General features: G+C 40.6%; 1 protein-coding gene across 1 annotated transcript in view; it reads right to left on the reverse strand.

Moving 5' to 3' along the window:
* The window catches only part of mfng (MFNG O-fucosylpeptide 3-beta-N-acetylglucosaminyltransferase), a 29,892-nt gene extending 6,439 nt beyond the window's left edge, over positions 1-23,453 (reverse strand). The window contains exons 1-5 of the mRNA XM_080880998.1: positions 22,769-23,453; positions 17,270-17,315; positions 15,885-15,987; positions 6,841-6,994; positions 33-118 (exon numbers count right to left, since the gene is read on the reverse strand). Of these exons, the coding sequence (XP_080737124.1) occupies positions 33-118; positions 6,841-6,994; positions 15,885-15,987; positions 17,270-17,315; positions 22,769-23,152 (773 nt within the window). The 5' untranslated portion in view covers positions 23,153-23,453. The remainder of the gene's footprint in view (positions 1-32; positions 119-6,840; positions 6,995-15,884; positions 15,988-17,269; positions 17,316-22,768) is intronic.
* Between the last annotated feature and the right edge of the window lie 1,494 nt (positions 23,454-24,947).

Below are 24,947 nucleotides of genomic sequence, written 5' to 3' on the forward strand. Positions count from 1 at the left end.
CACACACACACACACACACAAATTGTAAATACCTGGCCCACGGAGCCATCTTCTCTGCCAGTCTTCGACTCAGGCAGAAGCCTGCTCCACCTGTTGCAAACCAGAACTGCACCTCCCTCTGATAGACAACACACAGAAATTATTAAGAGATACCGTATAAAAATAATCACAAACTAACAAAGACTGGACTGGGTGTCGTATGAGTAAAAATGCGGTTCCAGTGGAGATATACCACAGTTTCAAACCATAAAGGAAACAAAAACTCCACCTCGACTTTTGCTGCAACATGTTGTGACAGTACAGTAGACAGAACAGTCACTGAAGCGCTGCACTATTCCTGCTGTGGTAAAATGTGCTTATTAACCATTGTAAAGTACTATGTGAAATATTAGTGCTCTGCAGAGGGTGCAACTCTGGCTGTGAAATGTCACTCAAATGTTTCCAAGGAAAAACTCCTTTTAGCCGCTTCAGACTCACAGTAGATGCTGTTTCCTCAAAAAGCTGTTTAAAACACATTTTCTGTGCTTTGAATGAACTATTTAAAAATATACAGATACATTTCCATTAGACATCTACCGACTTAACCCTTTATATGGCAGTCGTTGTTACCGAGTGTTATTTGAGCATGTTGCAGAACTTTTCTTTTTACTTGTGTGACTTTTTTCAAACTTTTTTTAAGATCAACACTCACTGCTTGGGGTTCGCATTTTTCTAAACAGTGTGTATACATAGACTATAGGGAAAAAACACACATTGTCAGTTTTCACAAATATAACACAAAATGAAAGCGCAGCGCTGTCACAGGAACCTGCTTCACTGTACTTGGTAAAGCTGCTGTAACATAGTAATGATGTCCACTAAGATAATGCTGGTCATTGTCATTTTAGTCATTATCCAGCCAACTCTGAAGGAAAACAGTGAAGTGTAGATCTACTGAAAAAACATATATTGGCATAGAAATAAAAAAAATATATATATATATAAAAAATAGCATTGCACCTGGTGTGGGTGCCCCTTATAATTGCATGTAGGTAATTCAATCGAAACTAAATAAATTACAATACTGAATTACTATCTTAATTTTAGCAGTAGTAAGACTGACAATAAACCCCAATAAATGCCATTTATTTATTATAAACCTGCTATGATGTCATAAAGCAAACAAAATCGAATATCTCACAGTTTCTAGCCAGAAAAAAAAGGTGAAATGTGTAAAAGTGGGTTAAATTTTTATCATTGGATAACTGTCTGTATGAAGCTTTGACAAAATCCATTTTACTATGAATACTACTGTCCTATGTTTATAATAGGGTGTGTTTTAGAACACAATGTGGCTCACCTGGTGCTAAAAACTACAAAGTAACCATCAGTAGTGAACGTTTTTTAGGTGAACGTTGTGAAAAGTAAATATGGTGACATCATTATTATGCCACAAATTTCACTAATCTATACTTTCTAGAAATCCAACACAAACAACATCTAACTCAACATCTAAAGCAACTTTTGAACTATATAATCCTTCGCTCTTATCGACTTATCAGTTTGGGCATTATGAGCCCAACTGTAGGAGCAGGTAAGTGCGAAGGACCCGATTTCATGAATTCTGGAAGAACACTGAAAATTACAATTCTCCAGATCATCACTGATTGATTAGACACACTGTTGCCACTATCTGTCACACACCTGATATTTGCTGATTGGCTGGAAGAAATCCATGTACAGTAGTTGTACCACCTCTCAGTGATTTATGGGGGGGGGGGGGGGGGGGGGGGGGATTTTGACGTCCATTTAAGGTACCAAATATTATTTATGGCCCAATAAAGAGCTAAAGCCTTTAAAAGCTTTGGTTGTATTAACTCTTTTAAATTGTGTTTACTTTTGTTACACACATATAGAGACTCACACCAACAGACATACACACATATACTCATCTGGGAATACAGAACACAAAAAATACAACACAAGCTCACACTGAATGTTATAAATATTTGCCACCATTTCACAGACACACAATACCTCTGCTATATCAGAGGAAATCAGAAGAGGAAAAGGGCCTCTATGACTGAACCTAAGTGTTCACGGTTTCTCTTTCAGGCGCGTATTAACTGCTCTGGTTTCCAGTCTGTTATGAATAGTACATCTTTATCTTCTAACTTTGAGCCATTTCTCAAGCAACTATTGTGTTTTTCCTTCTCCTGTTGCTTAAATTGCTCAGTTGATATTTTGCCGGGGTAAATGTGCTGCCTTGTTTTCCTGTTTGTCACAGCAGGCAGATAAAGAATTTAACTCATAGAGCGAGCTGTAATTGCACAACTAATCGGGAGCTTGGAAGATTTCTTTCCCTTTCTGTTCTTCATTCTTCTCTTTTTACCTCCTGTTCACTAATTTTCTTGTAAAATTTAACATGTGAAAAATGTACTTGTCCTTCCTTCCTTTACTTTACTTTAATTTCCTCTTTCCTGTACATCTCTTCAAATAAACTTCTCTTCCTTTTTACTATTCCTCTGTTTTTTTTTATCTCTTCCCCTTCCTTTTTACTTCCCATTCCTTCCCACTCCATTCCTTTCTTTTCCTCCTTCCTCCGATCATTATCCTTCCCGTTTCACTATAGTGACAGGAAATCGGAAAAAAACTAGGCAGCAAGATGTAAGAAAATGAGATGAGGAGACAGAGAGGAGCCTGACATCGCCTTTTTTTTTTGTTTTCACTAAAGGGAACAGAAAGAAGGAAGGAAGAAGGGAAGAGAGAGAAAAAGCAAAGCAAAGATTAATAAAGATCTATTCTTCCCTGCAAATGGCTGCAATCAGAGCAGAGAATGTGACACGAGGGAGACGGAGAGAGTCATTTCAAGAAACGAATGAGAGAGACTGTAAAGTGCAAGAGGGAAGCAGAGAGAGACAGAGCACGACACCCTATTCAGAGAGCATGCTGGAGTCAGGATGCTCTTTAACTCAATAGCAGCATTAATTCTGTAAACTCAATAACACACATGCATACCAATGTAGGCGCACGTGCGCCGCACACACTCATGCACACACACGAGGACATGTGTATTCAGAAGAAGATGCTGCTGACCTCAGGGGGAGCCCCTGCAGCAGTGGAGAGTGAAAATGAAGAAAACAGAATGGATGGTATGGATTTTGAATGGCAGCAGTTAACCTGACTTGGGTGAAACTTGACATAAAACCGATAGGAGCAGCTTCAGCTTTGTTTTACTGTTTAATGGTGCCTGCAGAAGACCAGCAAAGCCAAAGATCAAAAAGAAGAGAAAGAAGAGAAGCATGATGGATAGACAAACGAAGGAAAGGAGGGAAAAAGGAAAATGACCATCAGAAAAGAGTTTTTTTCCATAAGCTCCTTGTGTAAATTACATGTGATCGACAGACTCCAGCAGTTCTTGACAGGGACGGTGTCCTCTGACATCAGCTGCTCTCTCTGCTGTGTGAGCAGGAGGGAAAACCCTGGCTGCTTTCATTCATCTCATTTTTAGTTTTCCCTCTTGATATTGGAAATCTTCACTCTGTGGTGACCCATCCTCTTACCTTTACAGCAGCAATATTTTTTCATCTCATCTCTAGGATTTGTTACTCATTCTATAATCAGCACCACTGACATGCATAATGCTAACAACTTACTTTATGTACCATCCATCCATCCATCCATCCATCGTCATCCGCTTTGTCCGGGGTCGGGTCGCGGGGGCAGCAGCCTAAGCAAAGAGGCCCAGACCTCCCTCTCCCCAGCCACCTCCTCCAGCTTGTCCGGGGGAATACCAAGGCGTTCCCAGGCCAGCCGAGAGATATAATCTCTCCAGCGTGTCCTGGGTCTGCCCCGGGGCCTCCTCCCGGTGGGACATGCCTGGAACACCTCACCCAGGAGGCGCCCAGGGGGCATCCTTGTCAGATGCCCGAACCACCTCAGCTGGCTCCTTTCGATGTGGAGCAGCAGCTTTATGTACCATAAAAATAAAATGTTGCCATGGTAATGATCATGGTAAGAGATATGTCACGATGACCTTTCTAGATGTCTTCTCTAAGTTCCCCTCACTGAGCACACAGGACAAACTTATGTTTAATGTGCTGATGCATCACAGTGATCTGAACTCTGTCACCTTTTGACATTGAGTCTAATAACTGAACTGAATTAGTCATTAATTCAGCTGAAATTTGAGGACTGAATGTCGTACTTGGTTCCTGTAGTGCTAACTACCTGCTATAGCATTAATTGCTAATTGTGTGTTGGCTCTAAGGGAACAGTGGGACAGCTTATGTGGAGGAATACAGAGCGAAGACACCAGCATGAAGAGAAACATATATGTGTATATATATTCAGGTTTTACACTCGTGTTTTCACTAACCACGTGAAAATTAAAGTGACATCAGATCATCCTTCCTGTATGAAGGAAGGCATACAGGAAGGAAAGTGCTTGCTCATAGGGGGTCATATGATTGTTGGGTTTTTCTCTGTATCTATGAAGCGCCTTGAGGCGACTTTTGTTGTGATTTGGCGCTATATAAATAAAATTGAATTGAATTGAACTGTAAGCGAAGCGCCAGTTACAGCAGTCATTTCATGCAGCGCTGTAACATCAGCAGGCAGTCGCATCTATCTAAGCCCGCCGTTAAGGCGCAGGAAGCCGCCGCAGCACTCCCCTGAACAATAGGTGTCACCACACAGAAGATACCGTCGTACACTTGTCTCTTCTGTCCAGCTCCAGGGACGTGGCAAGCAACTGCAAGATATCATATTGCAGATCTACATTTGGTCAGTCAGCTTTTTCCATAAAGGCTTGCCATCTGTGGAACACACTTCCAGCCGAAATCAAATTGATTACAGACATCAGATCTTTTACATTAAAGGTTCAAATCTGGTTAAAGGGAAATCCGAGATGTAGTCATTGGATTGATGATAATTTTAATTTAATTTTAATTTATTGTTTATTAATTATAATTGTATTTATGATGTAATTTGGTTTTATGAAAATGTATGTTTTATTGTAAAATGTATCGATTTTGATTGTAAACCCAACAAGGGACAATTGTTGAAAATTAGCAATAGCTATAAACTTATGTGCGTTACATCAGTTTCGTATTTTTGTACTTGGACTATGTTAAACTGCACTGTCCCTTTTAAATAAATAAATTCAAATTCAAAAACACCATAAGGCTCCAGTAACACAGGCTTAGAGACTGGGACAAATGTCTATTCCTAAACTGGTTAGTAAGTGATTGCTGGCAGTTGCTGGCAGCCGCAAGGTAAAATGGTTTCAGAGGTACGAGGTGCTGCAATGAATGGTAAATGGACTGATTCTTCTACAGCGCTTTTCTACTCTCCCAGACGCTCCAAAGCTCCAAAGCGCTCTACACAACATGCCACATTCACCCAATCACACCCATTCTTACAAGCACTTTATCTATACTCAGTGCTATCTAAGTACATTCACACTCCGATGGATGCATCGGAGAGCAACTTGGGGTTAGCTCCTCCTGAGCTACAGCCACCCCCAATGAAAACATCCATGCCATTGATTTGATTGCTAGTAGATTGCCTGCAAGATGCCGGCTTGTCTGAAAGCCTCAGCGCTGTGCACTTTTACTCTGAATACAAACATTCTCTATTTCTGGGTTCATCACACTCACTACTAGTTTGTGAGTGTTTGCAGATATGTAACTTCCAGCATGGGGGACAATATGCACACGGCGTCAGATGTAAGACGTGAACACAAGCAGAAAAGCACTGAATCACAGCTGACCTTGTTCACATGCAGCTATAAATGATTTTGTTTTGTTTCATTCGTGTTCATGAGTGGACAGATTCCAGCTGAACAGCTAAAACCCTAAAAGGTCATAACATTTTCCTGGTTCTTTACTCCCTTTTTTAACTTTCCTTTAGTTTTTGTGAGACTCTTCCATGTGAGTAAAGCCAGTTAATGGAAACAGTAGGATGGTATCATTAATTATACTAATGGTTATAGCTCGTGTCTAAAATGATTTTTTTAAGTACAACAAATAAATATGAAGAGAAAGCTGCTGGTATTACTAGCAGGGGGCCCAGTTTGGGCTTTTACACACTAGCAGAAACCCTTTGTTACATCCAAATAGCAATAAGCCTGACCCAATTAAACATGTTAACATGTGATTTCTTGAAATTGGTCCTGTAACCGTTTCCAGTAAGGATCAAAACTGTGAAAATATTTCTGGTGGAGAACGCATTAAAGAGTCGAGCACTCTGTGGGTATTAGTCGAAGCAATTAACCTTTCCAGAAAGAAGCTGTTCACTATCACCGCAAAACAGAGCGAAAAAGGGACACCGTGAAACAAGGACAGAAGGAACGAAAAAAGAATCCATGGAGTGAGAGAGCACAAACCGGAGAAACAGTAGGGTTGATTTAATAACAACAAGCAAGTGACATAACAGCAAATAAGAAAACATTGAAAACAAAGGAGGAGAGAAGGAAACCAAGATGGAGAAAGATAAAGAATCTCAGGAGGCTCACTGGAAAAATTAAATCTGCGGACGGCCATCCTGCTCTAATCAATGATCATTCCACATTAATAAAATTGAGTTTAGAGTTGCATTATGCTGTGCTACAAAGAGTATTTTTTGAGTGGGTGTCAGTTTCCGTCTTTAAAATGAGATGTACTGAACGTGGAACTGTAACCAAAACCTTCATGTTTTCGTCCCTTTTTGCATATTTAAGAGATTTTTTTTCTTCAGGGTGCAGTTATATGCTCCTCACTAGATCACGACTTCAGCATGTACTTTGCAAAGCTCAGCCAAGTCCTAGTGCTAAGGTTGACTCTGCCAAGAAACCTAAAATACTCATGAGTGGTATCGTACCGTTGCGTTGCCCTCCAGCAGTTCATGAGCAGTGATGGGCTTGTCCAGGCTCGGCTTGCCCACGTAGATGTCACCTTCCTGGGGGAAGGCTGACAGCAGCGAGAGGAGAGCTTCTGGGTTGACGTAGTTATCATCGTCCACATGACAAAACCACCTGAGGAGCGATCGGTGAAAGAAAAGGAAAAATATTCATTTAAAATGTAACCGTGGTGCTGGGTTTATAATAATAGTTTTCTCAGCTTCGCTCCATTTCTCCTGTTGACATTTGCAATCAGGCGGAAAAAAAATCTGAAGACTAATTTTCTTCTTTGTTGCTTCCACTCTTGCAACAGAGAAATGAAAAAAGTCTTACCTAAGTAATGCATCGTGCATCTGTACTTGAAATGGCGATACCTTACACTGACTGGAAGAGGAGAAACGGAAGCGGGATGAAATTCCTCAAACCAAGTGTGATCAATGCTGTAACCCCAAGTCATCTAGTTACCCATATGCATGTATTTACTTGTGGTTGGATGCCACAGCAAAAATATGAGATTTTCTTTTAAGTTTGATATTTTAGGACTCCATGTGAAAAATAGTTGACCTTTGGTCATATAAATATCCTGAAGCCCTTGCAAGCCTATCTTCATTACAGACATTGAAAAGAAAAAGGTTATGTTGGCACATAGTGCCAGATACTTCATCTAAATAGAGAACTGACAGCCACTTAACCACAAGATTTACAACAGAGACTGAAAAGCATTTGTATGTGCTCGTATCCTGCTGTTTGTGTTTATAGACATCACTGATAGGCTTTACCTCGAGTAACCAACAAACACAGACCCAGAGCTTGACTCAGCGTGTAGTCTTTTAACAGTCTCACCAACTTGTAAATGTGACTGTTAAATTCATGAGATCAGGTGAGAGAACAGAGAGAAAAGACACCTGGAGTCACAGCAGTCTGTAAACTATTCATATCACAGTTTACAAGGTACAGCATGTGAAAAAGAGTTTTTATGGGACTCTGTGCTGTGCAATGAGAAACTAAGTAGTAAGTACTTAGGAATTAAAGCAGTAAGCAGCAGTCAGGTGCTGCTGATCAAGTGCACTTGATTAATTGATCCTCAGCGAGTACGAGCACCTCTATAGAAGCAGAAGGTTTGGCAGTTCGCTGGTGTGGAGCAGACAATACAAACAATTTGAAGTCCATCATTTGTGCAGTGAGAAAAATAATTCACAAACAGAAAACATGCAGCACAGCTGCCAGTCTTCCCTGGAGTCAATGTTTCAGTAAATTTATCCCAAGGTCAAAAAATGCAATTCTCAGAAATATAGCAAAAAAAAAAAACAAGCACTACAGCTCAGATGCCACAGGCCTCAGGTACCACGTTCAATGTTAAAGATCACGACAGCACAAACAACCGATGGCTTGTTTGGAAGGGTTGCAAGGGGTTGCCAAGCACGATGGTGGAGGGGTGATGATTTAGGCTTGTTTTGCAGCCACATTACCTAGGACCTTGGAGTCGACCATGAATTCCTCTCTACACCCATATGTGTTCTTATATCCAACAGACACACAAAATTGGTTCGTAGAACAGGACAATGATCTCTAGCACACTAGTAAATACACAGCAGAGTGGCTGAAAATGTCAAGGTCCAGACCTCAACCTGACTGAAATGCTGTACATAAACAGAGACAAATTTATGAGACAGACATGGAAAAACAGAAATTGACCCCAGACAGCAAATCAGCATCCAATCTTTCAGAGCCAATCACGTTGCTTTGCTGATGCCTGCATGTCGTTGACATTCACGGCTATGCACTCGCAGGCACATTCTTAATGAAGCAAAGATGTAGGTAGGGGTACTTATCACATTTCTTGGCTTATTATATCCATAACATGGCTTAGCATGGAGTTTGTTCAGGGCTCTGGTAGAAAACCAGAGACACTGATTGTGTCTGCAGTCTTAACTGAGGCATTAATAAAGTAGGACTTATAGGGGGGGGGGGGGGGGGCTTTTCAATCCCTACTTTTAGGCAGAGTCACAAACTTATTTAAGGAATGTTTTTCATCAGATTTACTTGAAATATTTTTGTGTCCCAATTAGTATTAGAATTAAAGTTATGGCTCTATCCCCACTCATTCAGACACTGTTCTTCATGAGAAGGATGTCATTGTGGCTCAAGAACGCCTGTGAAGCAAGATATCGTGTCCCTTTCAGAGGGAACTTAATCTTTTTGTGGAAGAAGAACATGATGAGGTACATCTGTAATAATTTACTTCAACTTCTAGTTAACTTCTTCAGTTAATGGTAGTTGTTAAGGTCACGTGATAAGAGATAAGGTTGTATGTGTAATGATAACTCTTGGTTATCTTGGCAGATCATTCTATGTGATACTGTCACAAGAGCTCTGGAAAAGCTAGCAAAGAAATGTTGAATTTGGGCAGTTTAATGGGAGAAGATTTAAGATCTTCTCCCATTTTGAAGCTTTTTTCATCTACATTTGTTTTTGTCCTCACAGCTTGAATTGCTCTGTGAGTAATCGAGCTGTTTGATTTTTTTCTCTGCCATCTTAATGACTGGACATGATGTCAGAGCCTCATTCCAAACCAAACAGGCTTGCACTGCAACATCAGAGTCCAAATTACAAAGCTGCTGGTACCAAACTGAAGTGCTGCCTTGTTTCCTCTGCCATCCTAATTGCTGCCCAACAACAGAAAAGGCTTACTTCCAAACCAAACATCCTCACTTCCCTCTTGAGTGGGACTTGAGTGAAACTGGGGAGGTTTGTAAGTGTGCCTTGGAACCAATTTGAAAACATTTTCACTGCCATTCTAATAATGAACGCCCCCCCATTCACTCCCACCCCAAACACAAGCTGTTAAGTTTCATTCATTTTTCCATAGATCAGTATCAAAGGATTGTCAATACTTTATATTGTACAGCAGCATCAAGCAGCGTTGTCTCGTGCATATTCAAGTCCCTAATACAGTTTTTCTCAGTCGCTTTGGTGCATTTCTCACAACAGAATTGAACTCTCCACCACTACTAAGGCACTTCTCAAAACAATTAGTGCAAACTGCAAAACATGGTGGATAACTTGCAAAAGTGAGTCACTCCATCAAAAAGAAAAGTCAGGTGTCCAAAATAAGTTGTCAATGCATCAACAACAAATCCCTTGAGCAAAACAGACAATACATTCATCAAAAGCAAGTACTGATACCAAACAAAGTGTCAGGGCTGTCACAATTACAAGTCATTAGACCAGCACCTTTGGTCACAAAATCACATGGTCTGAACATGTTCCCATTGTGACGGATGTCTTTGTAGGTGCTTCCCAATGACATGTCAAGTCCGGACCGCATGCATGGCATGTTGAAAACCATAAATTGTAAAGGACAATCAAGACACTCCATATGCACTCTTGATAATATTTAATTGAAACTGTTCACAGCATTGTGCAAACTGGGGAAATACAGTAAATCAAACATTTTACAGCAAACAAACTCACCTAGACAGTAAACCTCACTGCAGTAGTTACGACTCAAAAAAAACAAACTGAAAAACAGACACTGCTGCATATCAATCATTGATATCTAGACGCTCCCGTCTGTCTGCCCACATATTTGCATCAACATCACAGCGTATGTCAGCTCTATCGATGCATCGGGGAAAGTATCTTCTGGAGTGTCGAATCCACCCTCTGCAGGACTCTGCTGTGATGTCATCACAAGCTGCATCCATAGCTGCTAGCAGGGTCATTTGGGTATGTGGATGCCTGTCATATACCATCCACCTCCAGGAAGAGAAAAACTCCTCAATTGGATTCAGGAATGGACTGTAAGGAGGAAGAAACTCCATAAGCATCCTGTCGTGTGCTGCAAACCACTGCCTGACTACAGCAGAGTGATGGAAGCTTACATTATCCCAAACCACTACATACATTGTCCGATTGTCACCAGGATCATCCCTTCCATTTTGTGGGATCAGGTCCCTATGAAGAGCATCCAGAAAAGCCAACAGGTGTTGTGAATTGTATGCACCAATACGAGGAATATGGGTGTGAACACCATTCTCTGAGATTGCGGCACACATTGTAATATTCCCTCCTCGTTGGCCTGGGACATCAATGGTGGCTCTTTCACCAATGTGATTCCGTCCACGCCGTCTGCCTTTTGCGAGATTGAATCCCGCTTCATCAAGATATACAAACATGTGCAGGGGTTCCCTGGCCTCCAACTCCAGGATATGCTTTACAAAGGATGAGAATCAGACAGGTCTGTAATGGTGCATTTGGCAGAACAGATTGTACAGTTGGAATTGTACATAGGATTACAGTAACATGCATAAATGTAGGTTGAGTACATGGCCTAAACTGTTACAGTGAACAGAGGTACATATGCGAACATGTGTTACCTGTACATACTGGTGACGGAGCTCCTTCACTCGATCACTGTTCCGTTCAAATGGCACTCTGTACAATTGCTTCATGGACATTTCATTCCGTCTGAGGACTCTGTCTATGGTGGAAATTGATATTGACTGAATATTTCCGAAGATGGTGTCATCGTTTACGACAGTTCTTTGTATTTCTCTCAGTCTCAAAGCGTTGTTTGCAGCCACCATTGCACAAATTCTTTCCTCTTGCTGCGGAGTCATAAGTCGACCTCTTCCACCTCCTCTAGGTTGTCTGGCAGTCCTTTTTGAGATGCAGATGGGAAAACACACACATGTAAGCGCAAACATGCTTACAGTGATTGTCACAGGACTATCATTCAAAACTCCTTTCTTTACAGCATTACTGTATTGTACCACAGCACACTATGCCACACCTGGGCCAAGTCTGCGCTTCAGTTACAGTACGTCTATGTGTAAGGATCTGTAAGGTCATGTCCTAATGCAAGTCTCCTGTATGACTATGAAAGTGCAGAGCAAATTAGTTTGTGCTGCATACTGTAACTAGATTACGGTGTGCTCACCTGTTTTCCCGACGAAATGTCTGGATGATAGAACTTACAGTAGTTCTCCCAACATTTGGCTGCACCCTTCGACCAGCCTCGGCCATTGTGAGGCCATGGTTTATCACATGATCCACAAGTGTTGCCCTGATTTCGTCAGGAACGTGTCTATGTGGTTGGCCTCTTCTCACCCGGTTTTGTCCTCGTCCTCCACCGATCCTCACTCCTCTTCCACGAGGCTGACGTTCCATGTTCTGCTGTTTTGTAGATTCAGTATGCACCTCATGCCAATCCTGTCTGTTGGTTTACATTGCAGTATATATGTACTTGTGGAGTGGGGGATGCTGTGCCGCGGTTCACCTGTGACTGGGTAGGAGAGGCTTTTCATTGGTTGCAAGTAGGAGTGACACACACCAATTTTCATTAGTGTGAGATAAGGTTCACCTGAGACATGTAGTTTATGGAGATTTTCATGGGAACTCCTCCAAAATAGGGTTTTCAAAATGGGTGTATGAATCGTTTGACAAGCTGTTCAGCAATTTTGAGTGCACTGACACAAGCAATGCAATGAAGACTATTAGTTGTAAGGACAATGACTATTCAGCCGGTACAAGTATGAATAATTGTGACATTCATGATGAAAGAAAGGAGATAGTGATGAATAGGAAGTCAAACGTGACCATTCTTTAGATATTTGTACTCACTCAACTGCTTCATGTCCAAAGGCATTTGCCTTTGGACGCAGTGAACGTGAAACCGCCACAGGGTTGTGCCAAAACGACTACATGTTGTGGTGGTTGAACTAACTGTTGTGCAATGTTTAATTCTGTTGTGAGAAATGCACCAAAGCGACTGAGAAAAACTGTAAACAAACTTTTCAGTTTCTTGGAAATATTTTAATCCTGTTTTTTTCCTGCTTCTTCTTCTTCTGTGATCACATAACGCACAAAGAGCTAATAAATACAACAATGACACAAGGGTAGCCTGCACTGTGTGCTAATGCAGTGTTCGAGACAAGGCATGAAATTGGAAAAGATGCAGACAAGAGTGTAGGGGATCATACATCATCTTCATTCTGGGCCCATTAAGAGCAGATTGCATTATTTTAGTTTTGCCCCAGTTGAAAGGTGTTATGGATAGCTGACAGTGACTGAAAGGTGTGGTTCAAATAAGCTCAGTGAACACAGAGGAGGCTCAACGCTGTCAGACTCAAGCCTCAAACTGAAGCAACCAGGGCACGGTTAATTTATCTGAGAAGTGATAGTGGGTGAATAATTAGTTTGGCAGCTATTGACTGCACATCCATCTAATGATGTTAGCTATTACAGAATGCAGTCATACATTTATCTAACTAATTAAGCAATTTCTGTATATCTGTTTGCTGGTTTTCCATCGATCTCAACATCCCCTTCAAACTTGTGCCATGTGTACTGCTAAGGACACGAGTCAGAGAAACGTAGAATCTGACTGGTTGTTCCCCCCTCCTTTGTCCCCCGGTTTCCCCTCCCTCTCCCCTTCAGCAAGGAGTTAAACAGTCTGATGGCGTGTGGGACAAAGGAGTTTTTAAGTCTGTTGGTCCTTGACTTTGGGAGAAGCAACCTGTCACTGAACAGACTCCTCTGGTTGTTTATGGCCGTGTGCAGAGGATGCCCAGCATTGTTCATAATGTCCAACAGTTTCTTTAATGTCCTCTTCTCTGCAACTGTCACCAGATTATTTGCATTTTTCTGTGTAATTTTGAGTATGTCTTACATTAAGACATGATGGGAATGTTTTCATTTATTTATTTATTTTCTCCCCGTTTTAATCTGTAGTGGTTCAGCCCAGAACCTATTTGGGCTGCGGCTTAACCAATTAACAAATCAGCCAATACCACCTTGTTAAATGTTAACTGGTCAGCTTGTATATTTCCTGAAGGTGTGATTGGTCCACTTGGATTTTTTTCTGTTTCCTGTTTTTTATTTAACTGTTTGACATTTTGCAATGACCCTGATGAAGGCTGAAACGCATTGGTCACTTAATAAAGCTGTTTCCTAATACTTTAAGTGTCGCTGGAGTCTTCACGTCATCAAGCATCAGCATGCTGTTTGGGCTTCCCACCTACTGCAGTTGCTAGAATACTGCCAAACAACTGTGCGTAAATTGACTGTTACAGTACCCAAGCCAGAGCCTCCAATTATCAAACCACAAGACATAAATTGCTGTATGTCAGGATATGTCAAGACCTACTTAGTCCCAATTACCTAGATGCCATTTGGGCAAACAGGGTGCTAGTTAAAAGTAACTACTTCAAAACTGTGAGAAAATCAATGTGAATTAACACACTACAAGAGTGCACCGGCTGTCCTTTCTCACCAATACGGTGAAGAAGAAAAAAAGTTATTATGTTTGTCTAATCTATGTCACCTGATGTCTTGGTAGAGTATTTAACAGAGGAGATGAAACAACTCCAGGCCTCGAAAGCAGGTGTTCTTCAGGTTTTAGATGTGTCCTTGATCCAACACAGCTGATTTATGTGTTTAAATTACCTCCTCAACATGTCTTGAAGCTCTCCAGAGGCCTGGTAACAAACTAATCATTTGATTCAGGTGTGTTGACCCAGGGTGATATCTAAAACCTGCAGGACACTGGCACTCGAGGCCTGGAGTTGCCTACCCCTGGATTAGAGAATCTAGCTTGATACCTTCTGTGAGGCAGAAACCCTCTGTGCTCTTAAGATTAGGCTTTAAACTTTCCTTTTTGATAAAGCATATAGTTAGGGTTGGATCAGGTGACCCTGAACCCTCCCTTAGTTATGCTACAATAGGCCTGGGCTGCTGGGGGCTTCTCACTGTGTATTTCTTCTTCACGTAACTCCTTTCACTGTCTATGTGTTTATGTGCCACTCTGCATTTTCAAAGTGTGTCCTTTGTCCTAGTCTCCTGTTCTGCCTCATCATTTTGTGTTGCAAGAAGCTCTTTAAACAGTTCTGTCTCCTTAAATAAGGCAGACATTTCATTCCCTATGCAGATACTCTTATGTCCTTGATATTATTATATGCTCCTGTTCCACATTCTTCATAAGTCACTGATTCAGTTCAATTCAGTTAATTTTTGTTTACATAGTGTCAAGTCACAACAATCACCCCAGGTGCTTTATATTGTAAACTAAAGACCCTACAATAATACAGCCCCAACATTCAGACAATCCCATATGGAGCTAAAACTTGGTGACAGTGGGAAGAAAAAAAGTATCGTTTGCACAGAACTCCCACAGATGCAGATTTGTCCCAAATAAATTAAACAACTCAAAGACAATCTTAGTGTTAAAAACACTAAGAGGAAGGCTCAGACAGACTTATCACAGCAGGTGTAAGGCTGTACTGGCCCACATTCACAGAATGCTACAGGACCAAAGATGATATTTGAGAGGAGGACCAGTGCCGTCTCCTGGCTGAGCACAGACAGACCACATCAGTACTTCAGGCACAAAAGGACATGGAAAATGAAAGTAGCCAGGAGCGCAGGAGAAACTTCCAGGCTCCTACAATCAATTAGAACCCTGAAGGAGAATTTTGGTGCAGAGGAAAAAGCCACAGATGAATGGATGGACAGACTCATTCATTTAAAACAGCAGATGGAAGAGGAAATGAAGGAACCAGAAAAAGGCAAAGAAATTCCTCCTCTTTCAAAGAATTCCAAGAATTTCTAAACAAGTCTGTCCTCCGAACCTAATATTAATAATATTTTTAATTATATTCATTTTATTACAAATGCATAAAAAATAAAAACATAAAAGGCTGTTCTTCATACCTTTACAAGTTGGACAGCACCGCACAGAAAAGGTAGTTAAGATGATCGATTAATGCACAGGTTATGCTTAAATAAATTCCAGTCTTTTAAACTCCTCAAAGATTACTGTTGTAATAAGTGTGACTGTAATAATCCTCACCTCTGTTTATGCCTCTGTAACCCTGGAACATAATTTACTTCTTTGATTTCTTGCCGCACTAAGTGCTGCTGTAACGGTCTGATTTCCCCACGGTGATCATTAAAGTTTGCAATCTTAATCTGATCTTTAAAGCCGGTGCAGAGAGGGTGTTAGACAGACCGTAATCGGGCTCACCTCTTGTTTGAGGCCATGAAACCGTCGTACTCTGCAGACATCTTGCAGGACAGAGCCTGCTGACTGTGATCAGACTGGCAGTCTGTTACCACCATGTTATAACCTGGTGACAGAGACAGACAGAGAGAGATGAGAAAGAGATACTACTGGATGCCATCTGTTTCAAAGCAGTTGCACATGGTTGGGTGTATTGATGATTATACCATTCTGCATGGTACATTATTTTACCATCAGCCATGATCAACCCTGTTTGTGATTGACAAGTGATATTAGAAATGGAGAGAAAATATAAAGATAGAGATGTGTGTGATAGAGAGTGAGGAAACAATATAACAGGGGTGAACAGAAGAAGGAAAAAACTAACAAGCTAACATCATGAGTAGACAGCTCAGCCTCCACTTAACTTATCTATTTAAGACACTCCACGATATTTAGGACCCAGATTGAAAGGATTCCCTTCAATTTACCCACAGGAGCATTTGTAAAAAACAGTCACTGATGTAGGGTGATGAGGTCTGGCTTGCAGTCTGCCCAGTTGTCATTTTTACTCGGCAAAACAGACTAGAAATGAGAGGCCAGCTGGAAATCGAAGCACTGTTGCAGTCACAACAAGCATTTACAGAGTTGGTTAAGCCAGGGCTGTGGCTATGGTTTGGGGGTTTTAGTGTTTGTAACTAAATAATTGATGAAGTTACTGCTGTCGTGCCACATGAGTAAATGTATGCGCCTCTCTCTGTATGGGCATGCTCATATTCATCCTTCCTAATACTCTTAGGGGGAAAAAAGACTTCCAAAAACACAACTTCAGCTCCTGTGAGGTTATGTTGCATTCATTTTTGGTGACTCTCACAACATCTGGGCACATCTGGATTTATTGCTGCTCGATTAATATCAAAATGTCTGATTTTAATGTAAATTTTCGTTGCAGATTGTTGGAGAGTCCTTTAACTGCCTGCCTGCAGTCTCCACTTTGTGTCACATGTTTATTGCTGCAGTATGAGCAGTGGTGTTGATAGCGGGTGTTAGTGGCAGACTTTAAAGAGCAGCGCAGGAGCAATAACAAAATATTTCAACAGGGGATGCCTAAGGCAGCTGCCTAGTTATCCTGTAGCCTTGGGTAAGAGTTATGGGTCACTTCATCTCATTCCTGTGTGCACGCCAGTATTAGAAGTCTTCCTGATGTCTGTGGTGTTGCATTTGTACACTGTGGCATTGTCATCTTGAAACAGAGAATGAGCTTACATATTTAAGGTTGTGTGCGCCAGCATTATCTGAGAAACATCCCATATAAGGAATGGAAGACACATTTGCATGCGCCCACATATATAAATATTCTGATTTAAATCTAAATTTTTGTGTGAATGAGATTCAAGATTGCTGCTTACCTTCTGAAGTTAGGTCCACATCCTCTGTGTCTGTGAAAATGAACGTCTATACAAAAGAAAAAAGGAAATATAAAAGAAGATAAGGAATTAAAAACAGGAGCTTCGATTGGTTATCTGTCTTCTTCTCAACATCTGTAACACATCATCCTGAAAGTACTCTCATTAGAGAGCAAGAACACAAACACATCATATACTCACAAGGATCAATGTGATGGAGCAATGCGACGTGACAAAAACAAGGTTCCCTGCTGTGAGCTAAAACAATGAGTCATTGTACACACACATACACACACAGCATCATGATCCAGAGTGGTCAGAGCAGCACGATATGGCTGAGTCAGTTTCTTCTTTGGCAGACCCCCATATCACTATATAGATAGATAGATAGATAGATAGATAGATAGATAGATAGATAGATAGATAGATAGATAGATAGATAGATAGATAGATAGATAGATAGATAGATAGATAGATAGATAGATAGATAGATAGATAGATAGATAGATAGATAGATAGATAGATAGATAGATAGAAGAGCAATACTGACATCTAGTGGTGTGAAAATGTCAGCTTTATTGTCACAGCTCAGCTGTCTCAGGGCTGTCACATAGAGATTGACCAGTTACACTAACAGTCAATGTAAAATCAGCTATTAGCCTAGCATGCATGTCTTTGGACTGTGAGAGGAAGCTGGAGTACTTACAGAGAACCCACACAGGCACGGGGAGAACATGCAAAACTCCACCCAGAAAGGCCCCAGCTGGAAAGGGCCTGACATTCTCATTGTAATTGATGGTGCCACCCACTGCACCAATATGTAACCTGTTTTTTCTTTCCTTCTTTTCCTCATTATTTACAATTTTACAAAACACCACAATGCAGAAATGCTCAGATATAAGCAAAGTTGCAACTTTTCTTTTGCTCTGCTTTTGGTTGAGCCACAGTGAGTGTCTCTGGGGAAACTATATTCAGCACCTCCATTATTTCACCAGGAGCCTCATTTGCCTTTTTGTTTCCTTTTTGTCTTTTAACCGTTGTCACTCCTACAGAAAGACGTCAGACACTGAAAACACTGCACTCTTCAGTATTTATTCTGTTGCTTAGGGTGTGCAGGCTTCTCTTGTTCAACACTGTTACTGCTTCCATCATTCCTCTACCACGCTCTCTCGTGGAGGTGCAGCACTATGTAGATTGCAGTTGCACTAATACATGTACACACAGTATATGGCCAATAGCAGAAAGCAGTGAAACCAAGCAGTATGAAGCAGTTAATATGAACATACACCATTGTAATAATAATAATTGCTTGTTATAATGTAATTAATTAGCAAAAATGTTACAAAATCGGAATAATATTGTATTATGATCATATCGGATGATGTCTGGTAAGTCCCACTTCTAGTTAGTGAAGGCAGGGAGTTGTGAAGGAAGTGTAAAATGTGAACGAGAGCTCCAAAATTAATCCAGTAAGTTAACTTTCAGTCTATAAAATTGTGTAAGCTTCCAGGGAAATGCCATACTAGTGTTAATTTGAGGTAACTGTGCAAATTCATGTGTTTAAAAATGGCAGGCTCACTGTCTGACCGTTTTACTAGCTGTGATTATGTGTATTTTTCTCTGTATTTACATTAAAGTGAGTTTCCATAATATCCTCTCTGCTGCATTCAAAGAGAAAGGCTTCATCTATTCTTAAGTACACTGTTTTATTATAGCATCCCAGTCCATCAATCAAATTATAATATTCTCTATTCCTCTCGCTCACTCTCCCGTTCTCCCTTGAAGTGACATCAAACAGCCTCTAAATCATTACTTTGGTCATTTTAATACAGCTGGAGCTCTATCCCCCCCCTCACTAGTTCTCCCAAAGGCCTTTTTTAACCTTTTTTCATCCCTTCCTGTCATCTCTCCATCACTGAAGCAGGAGAAGGAGGAGTAATGAGATACCAGGATCAATCCTCCCCCCCGCTATCATCACGACAACCACCACCACCTACGCCACTAAATCCTCCAGAGAAAATTTTGCCATTACAATTAGTTTCTCCACCTCTGGCCATAACTCAAACTAAAGCACCTGCACTGAAATCAGTCAGCCTGGGACGAGGAACGAAAACGACAGAGCGTGGAGTTGGAGCGGCTCGTAAACAGAGTTTGCAGGGACGTTTCACTGAGGTCAGGTGGGAATGCATAAATCTGAACTTGTTTTTCACACTCTTAAAGGGCTATTAAGTAAGATTTGTACCACCCCATAATACAAAATGACTGCAATATATCTTAATAAGGGCTCTGATCAATATTTCAGTGATTCCTTTGTAGTATGATGATGATAATCTGGCTTCTGAATCGGACATTTGGATGCTCAGTCTGTTCAACTGTGGCACTCTGAGAAGCTTGAATGGGAAATTTGTTGAGAGTAGAAGGGGGCAAAATCATTCTATAATTGTTATGGCCAAACTGACGCTGATACCAATGGCAGTTTTTGGGGAGTAAGAAAAAATCTGAAATTGTGAAACCAGGCACAGGGTCACACATTCTCGCATGCTGACTAACCGAAATAACAAAACCAAGAATAAATTGCAGTTAAAAAGTGCACAATATATAACCTGAACCACAGATCTGATAGCTTTATCAGTGAACTTAGTTTCAGGTATAAAACACTGAATCTCCATTAACAATTTAGAGTTGTAAGGTGAAATACCAATGATTTACTAAAACTAGTCTATAAGATGGCAACTGTCAAGGAACAACACACAGTGTAGCACTTTGTATCTATTACAGCATAGTTAATTATTTTTTATGACCGTGTGTCTGAATAATGCGCTACAAAAAAGGCACTCAATGTTTAATAGAAATAACAGAAGTCAAACATATCAAATGTTAAAAATCCTCATTTCTGTTGGATTAAAATGGTTTAAAATGTGATTTAAACATTTATAAAATAAAGAGACAGGGGCATGTTTACCACTGTGTTGCATCACTTCTTCTTTTGACAATCTCCAAGTTTGGGACTTGAGATGATGATTTGTTGTAGCTTTTAAAATGAGATGCTCTCCTGTTTTTGGTTTATACTACAATGCATGCTGCTCAGTAGTTAGGGGCATTCTTGTTTCATAATCCTTCATATACTGAGATATATATTAAAAGCTGGAAATTTAGTACCATAACACTTGTGCTTTGATGATATATTTTCTTCAACATTTATACTCCTGAAAAACTCCACCTTTCTAGATTGCTCATTTTACAGTGTAACAACTATTCGAAAACTTTTTTGACGGTTTGCTTTAAATTTTTAATGAGATAATTCTTCTCTGTGCATCACTCCAGATCAAACTTTCCACTCTGAATGTGAAATATCTCAGCTTCTACTGGATACATAGCCATAGAGTACACAGGAACAAAACATTTTAATGATTGAAATCCTCCTCACTTGTCCTCTTGCGCCACCGTGAGGCCAAAATTCTAACTTTTAGCATAAAACCTTTACTCCAAATGTCTAAATTGGTCATTAAAGATGTTAGCCATTTCTCCATCCACTTATATCTGTTTCCACCTCTGAGATCATTTCTGTTGTTGGTGCTGAAAGATGTGATAGAATTTTTTGAAGATCCGAAGCTAGACTGAGGCCAAGATCATATTAGGGATTATCACAATGTATTTACTGTTTTAGGGCTTCCAACAAGCTGTTGCCAGCTGCTGTCAGGTCTAAGCAGATTAGCTTCAATATTTTGTGGAAGCTGCTGCCAAGCTGGTTGACTTTTCACCCCAGGTGTGTGTGTGTGTGTGTGTGTGTGTGTGTGTGTGTGTGTGTGTGTGTGTGTGTGTGTGTGTGTGTGTGTGTGTGTGTGTGTGTGTGTGTGTAAGCATATGTGGGTATGGGGTTCATTCTGTTCTGCAATCAGCCCTACACTTCCTTTTCTATGACCAGCTTCCGTTTTAGTATTGTTAACAGAGTCACTACACGGCGGCTGCTTCCCCTCGGCTGAGACAGCCTGCCTGCGCAGCTTCCTGTGTATGCGTCTGTATGTTTTCATCTACCACTGGGTGTGTAGTTGCATCTTTGTGTCATTGTGTAGCTATAGATATACATATATAGAGAGAGATAGATAAATAAATATAGGGCCTGTGTGTGTGTGTGTGTGTGTGTGTGTGTGTGTGTGTGTGTGTGTGTGTGTGTGTGTGTGTGTGTGTGTGTGTGTGTGTGTGTGTGTGACTGTGTGCAGGCACTACCATCGACAAACGCTAAAGCAACATTTTGTTTTGTGTTTGCAAAGAGAAAGAGGAAGAGTATAAACCAAGGCGTCTTTAAAAATGTCTTTCAGCGCTCTGAGATGTGAAAAGAAAAGAAGCTAACAGAAATGTGCTTCCTCAGCTCTTTCATCTGGTGTCAAAAAGGAAATGAACTCTGTATGTACACTCTGTACACTGTATGTGTGTATTTAAATAGAAGAATCCTGAAATTTTAAATAGTGAAACTGCTCACTGACTTGCATATTTGACAGCACTGACACACAAACAGGCACAGTGGTCAATGAAAACCTCTAAGCCGATACAAGCGACTCAGAGTAACTTGGGTTGTTTCCAGAACCTAAAGGAAGTCTGATTTTAAAGGTCAGGTAAAGACAACTCAAACATCTTTAGGCTGATGCCACTGAAGTATAAGATAGATATGTTCCTGAAAAAATAAATATATTGTATTGTATACATGCCAGTAACTAGTTTTCTAAGTATAGTAACAGAAATTACCCAGATGAAGGAAAAGGGTGAAAAAAAATGTCCCAAACCCCTTTGAAATTCTGCACCACAAGTACCACCACTGTTGTATGTTCAAAATGTTGGATGAGCTGTAGCAAAAGACTTTTAAGCTGAATACCCAATACCTCACAGATCAGGCTTTCTAACAGGTTTGACACTCTATGCCAATATTTAAAAATAGACCCTTACATAGTCGTGAAGTGAGACGTGCAGACTGTAAAACCAAAACAGAACTGATTTCTTTATGTTACTCTCTGTTTGTTTGGGGTGTTTTTCTTCATGCTAGTGGGACAAGACTAGCATGAAGTGATCAACAAATGAAACTAAATTTAACTTTAATGAGCCATCAGACCTGCAGCACCAGAGCAGAAAGGAAGTGAGTGTTTTCACTTCATCTTTAGAGTCATGGCACATGGTTTGACAGATCACATGTTTACTTTTTTCTTCTTTGTTTTGCCTGAAATATTTCTAAGAAATTAAACTCTTGAGCTTTACGTGTTATATCAGTTTCATTCTGTCATACCATTATAGGATTAATAAATGCATTGGAGTTCCTCTTTTATCTGTTTTGTTCACGGGTTCAGTTAAATCAACAGCTTCCTGTGATTGCGTAAATATTTTTAAACGAATGTTCTACTAAATATAGGAGAGAGTTTAAATCTTTTTTAAAAATCTGGTGGTTTGCTTGAATCAGGAGCTGCTGTGTGATGAGAAGAGTAAGATGTTTCAGGAAACAGACATCACACTCACGTGCGCTTTGGTTCTGGAGATCCAGGTCTCCAAAAGAAGCGCGAGGCGCGTCTTGTGGAACCTCCCGGTGGTTTTCACAGCTATGTAGACGTCCTCCACCTTCAGTTCGGGCTGGCTGACATGTGCGTCCTCGGGCACCGAGCGACCTCCATCGGCCAATGCTGTATCCCCGCTGCTTCTGGTACTTTTCGCCGGGTTCTGCGCGTCCCTGACCAGGAAGGTAGCCTGCTGGATGGTCCGGTGGTGGATCGCACCGGGTGATGGATGGTGAACCACTATAACTTTGGGAAGGCTGCTGGTTCGAAGCTGAAAATCCACGTAGAGAATGATGAAGAAGGTGAAAATTAAGACAAGCAACCTCCGGCGTATCCATCTGTTACGCATGGTAAAGCAAAATAAATTAAAAAAAAGAATCTCAGTTAAATGTTGTAGGTCATTTAAAACGTGCTCTTAGCCGCCTTATTTAAAATCAACGTCATTTTTTTAAGTTCTGGGTTAATTTCGTAACGGGTCCTCCATCACTTCTTCGTCTTCCTCCTTTTTTACAGTTCCTCAATGGCCCAATTAACTGATAATTCTCACAAGTGCAGCTTCAGTTTCAGAGTCGTGTCAGTCACACACACGATCAGGGTCTAAACTCGTGTCTGCTGTGATCACATAGGCAAAAACTCGCATTTCCTCTCATTTTGTGCAAAAAGCCAGAAGCGCAAAGATGTATTTGACTTTCCACTTGCAGCTCTGCGCTGTCGCCACTGTCAAGCTACAAGGAACCAGGTAATAATATTTCCTCCCGCCGCTGTCAAAATAAAGCACATCCGGTGAGGATCTGCATAGCAGCTTAAACATGCGTCATATCAGGGGTACAAGACACAGCAGGATATCACGACATATATACTTGACATTTACTTTGCTTTTTGAACCCCTGTTTCTCTTGTAGGTGTACTTCAAAATGCAAAAAAAAAAGTTTATATTTTGAGGCAACGCAAATAACAGCAAAGTGGAAAAGAAAGTTTAAAGTTTTTTTTTTAATTCCTTAAAATGACAACATAGCTTTTTGTCATTTACAAACATTCAGACTCTTCAGAAAGTCTCTATATGTGTATGAAAATGAGCTTCCTGTCAGCAAACAGTAGGCAAGACTGTCAGGACTGACATTCACAAAAGAACAATGATCTGCATCTATTATAGAACACAGCAGGAAGCTGTGCTTCAAGAACAGGGGTGAGTCTTTCAAAATAAAATACAGAGCACTTTTCTACTCCCCTTGAGGACTCAAAGTACTTTATACAATATATCTAATTTGAAAAAGTTATGTTTTGTCTAAGTACTTTCTAACTAACGTTGCCAGTCCAAGGAACTTCTCCAACAAATCATTTTAGCATGCAGACTGAAGCAGCCAGGACTCAAACCACCAACCTGCTGATCAGATGGCCTAACGTCCTGAACCACAACAACTCCTGGTCAACCAAGCCATTCCGGTCTACTACCTCTGACATTGAGGAGACCCACTTTGAAAGAGCTATGTCCACATTGTGTTAACTGAGTCCTCCTAACTCAAAACATCAGTATGGCTTTGTAACGTGCAGTAAACAGCTCTGATGTGCGCTACAATAACTGGCAATACATGGCCAAAAGGAGCCTTCAGAGGAATCACAACTCAATCATATTTACTGCCATATTTTCATAAAAGCAGGAAGGACCAACAGTTTGAAAGGAAGGGAAACATAGTTTGAGAAGCAACCACAACACCAAACAGAGAAGACTGGATTACAACAAACACAGAGGAGATGGGACTCTTTCTTCTGCTAACAATGCCGTTATTTCACCGTCTCTTATCCACTGTATACAATATCCTGCTTTATTAAAATCACAGGTCCACTTTAAAACAGCGCAGCTTTGAAGATGCTCTGTTCTAAACTGGACCTGCATATGCCGACAGATATTTCTGTTGTCTATTTCATACTTGTCTGTTTTTATTTTAAATGGTAAATAGTAAGCAGGGTTTTTTTGTTCTTTTTTGTAATTTCAGTAACTGCAAGTAATAAGTAAATATATAAGTAAATATATAAGTAAATATATATATATAAAAAACACCCAGCACGCCCCTGCGGGCGGTTTATCCTTCAAGCTCGGGTCCTCTACCAGAGGCCTGGGAGCTTGAGGGTCCTGCGCAGTATCT

The sequence above is a fragment of the Rhamphochromis sp. 'chilingali' genome, assembly GCF_963969265.1.
Source record: "Rhamphochromis sp. 'chilingali' genome assembly, chromosome: 4".
Lineage (NCBI taxonomy): Eukaryota > Metazoa > Chordata > Actinopteri > Cichliformes > Cichlidae > Rhamphochromis > Rhamphochromis sp. 'chilingali'.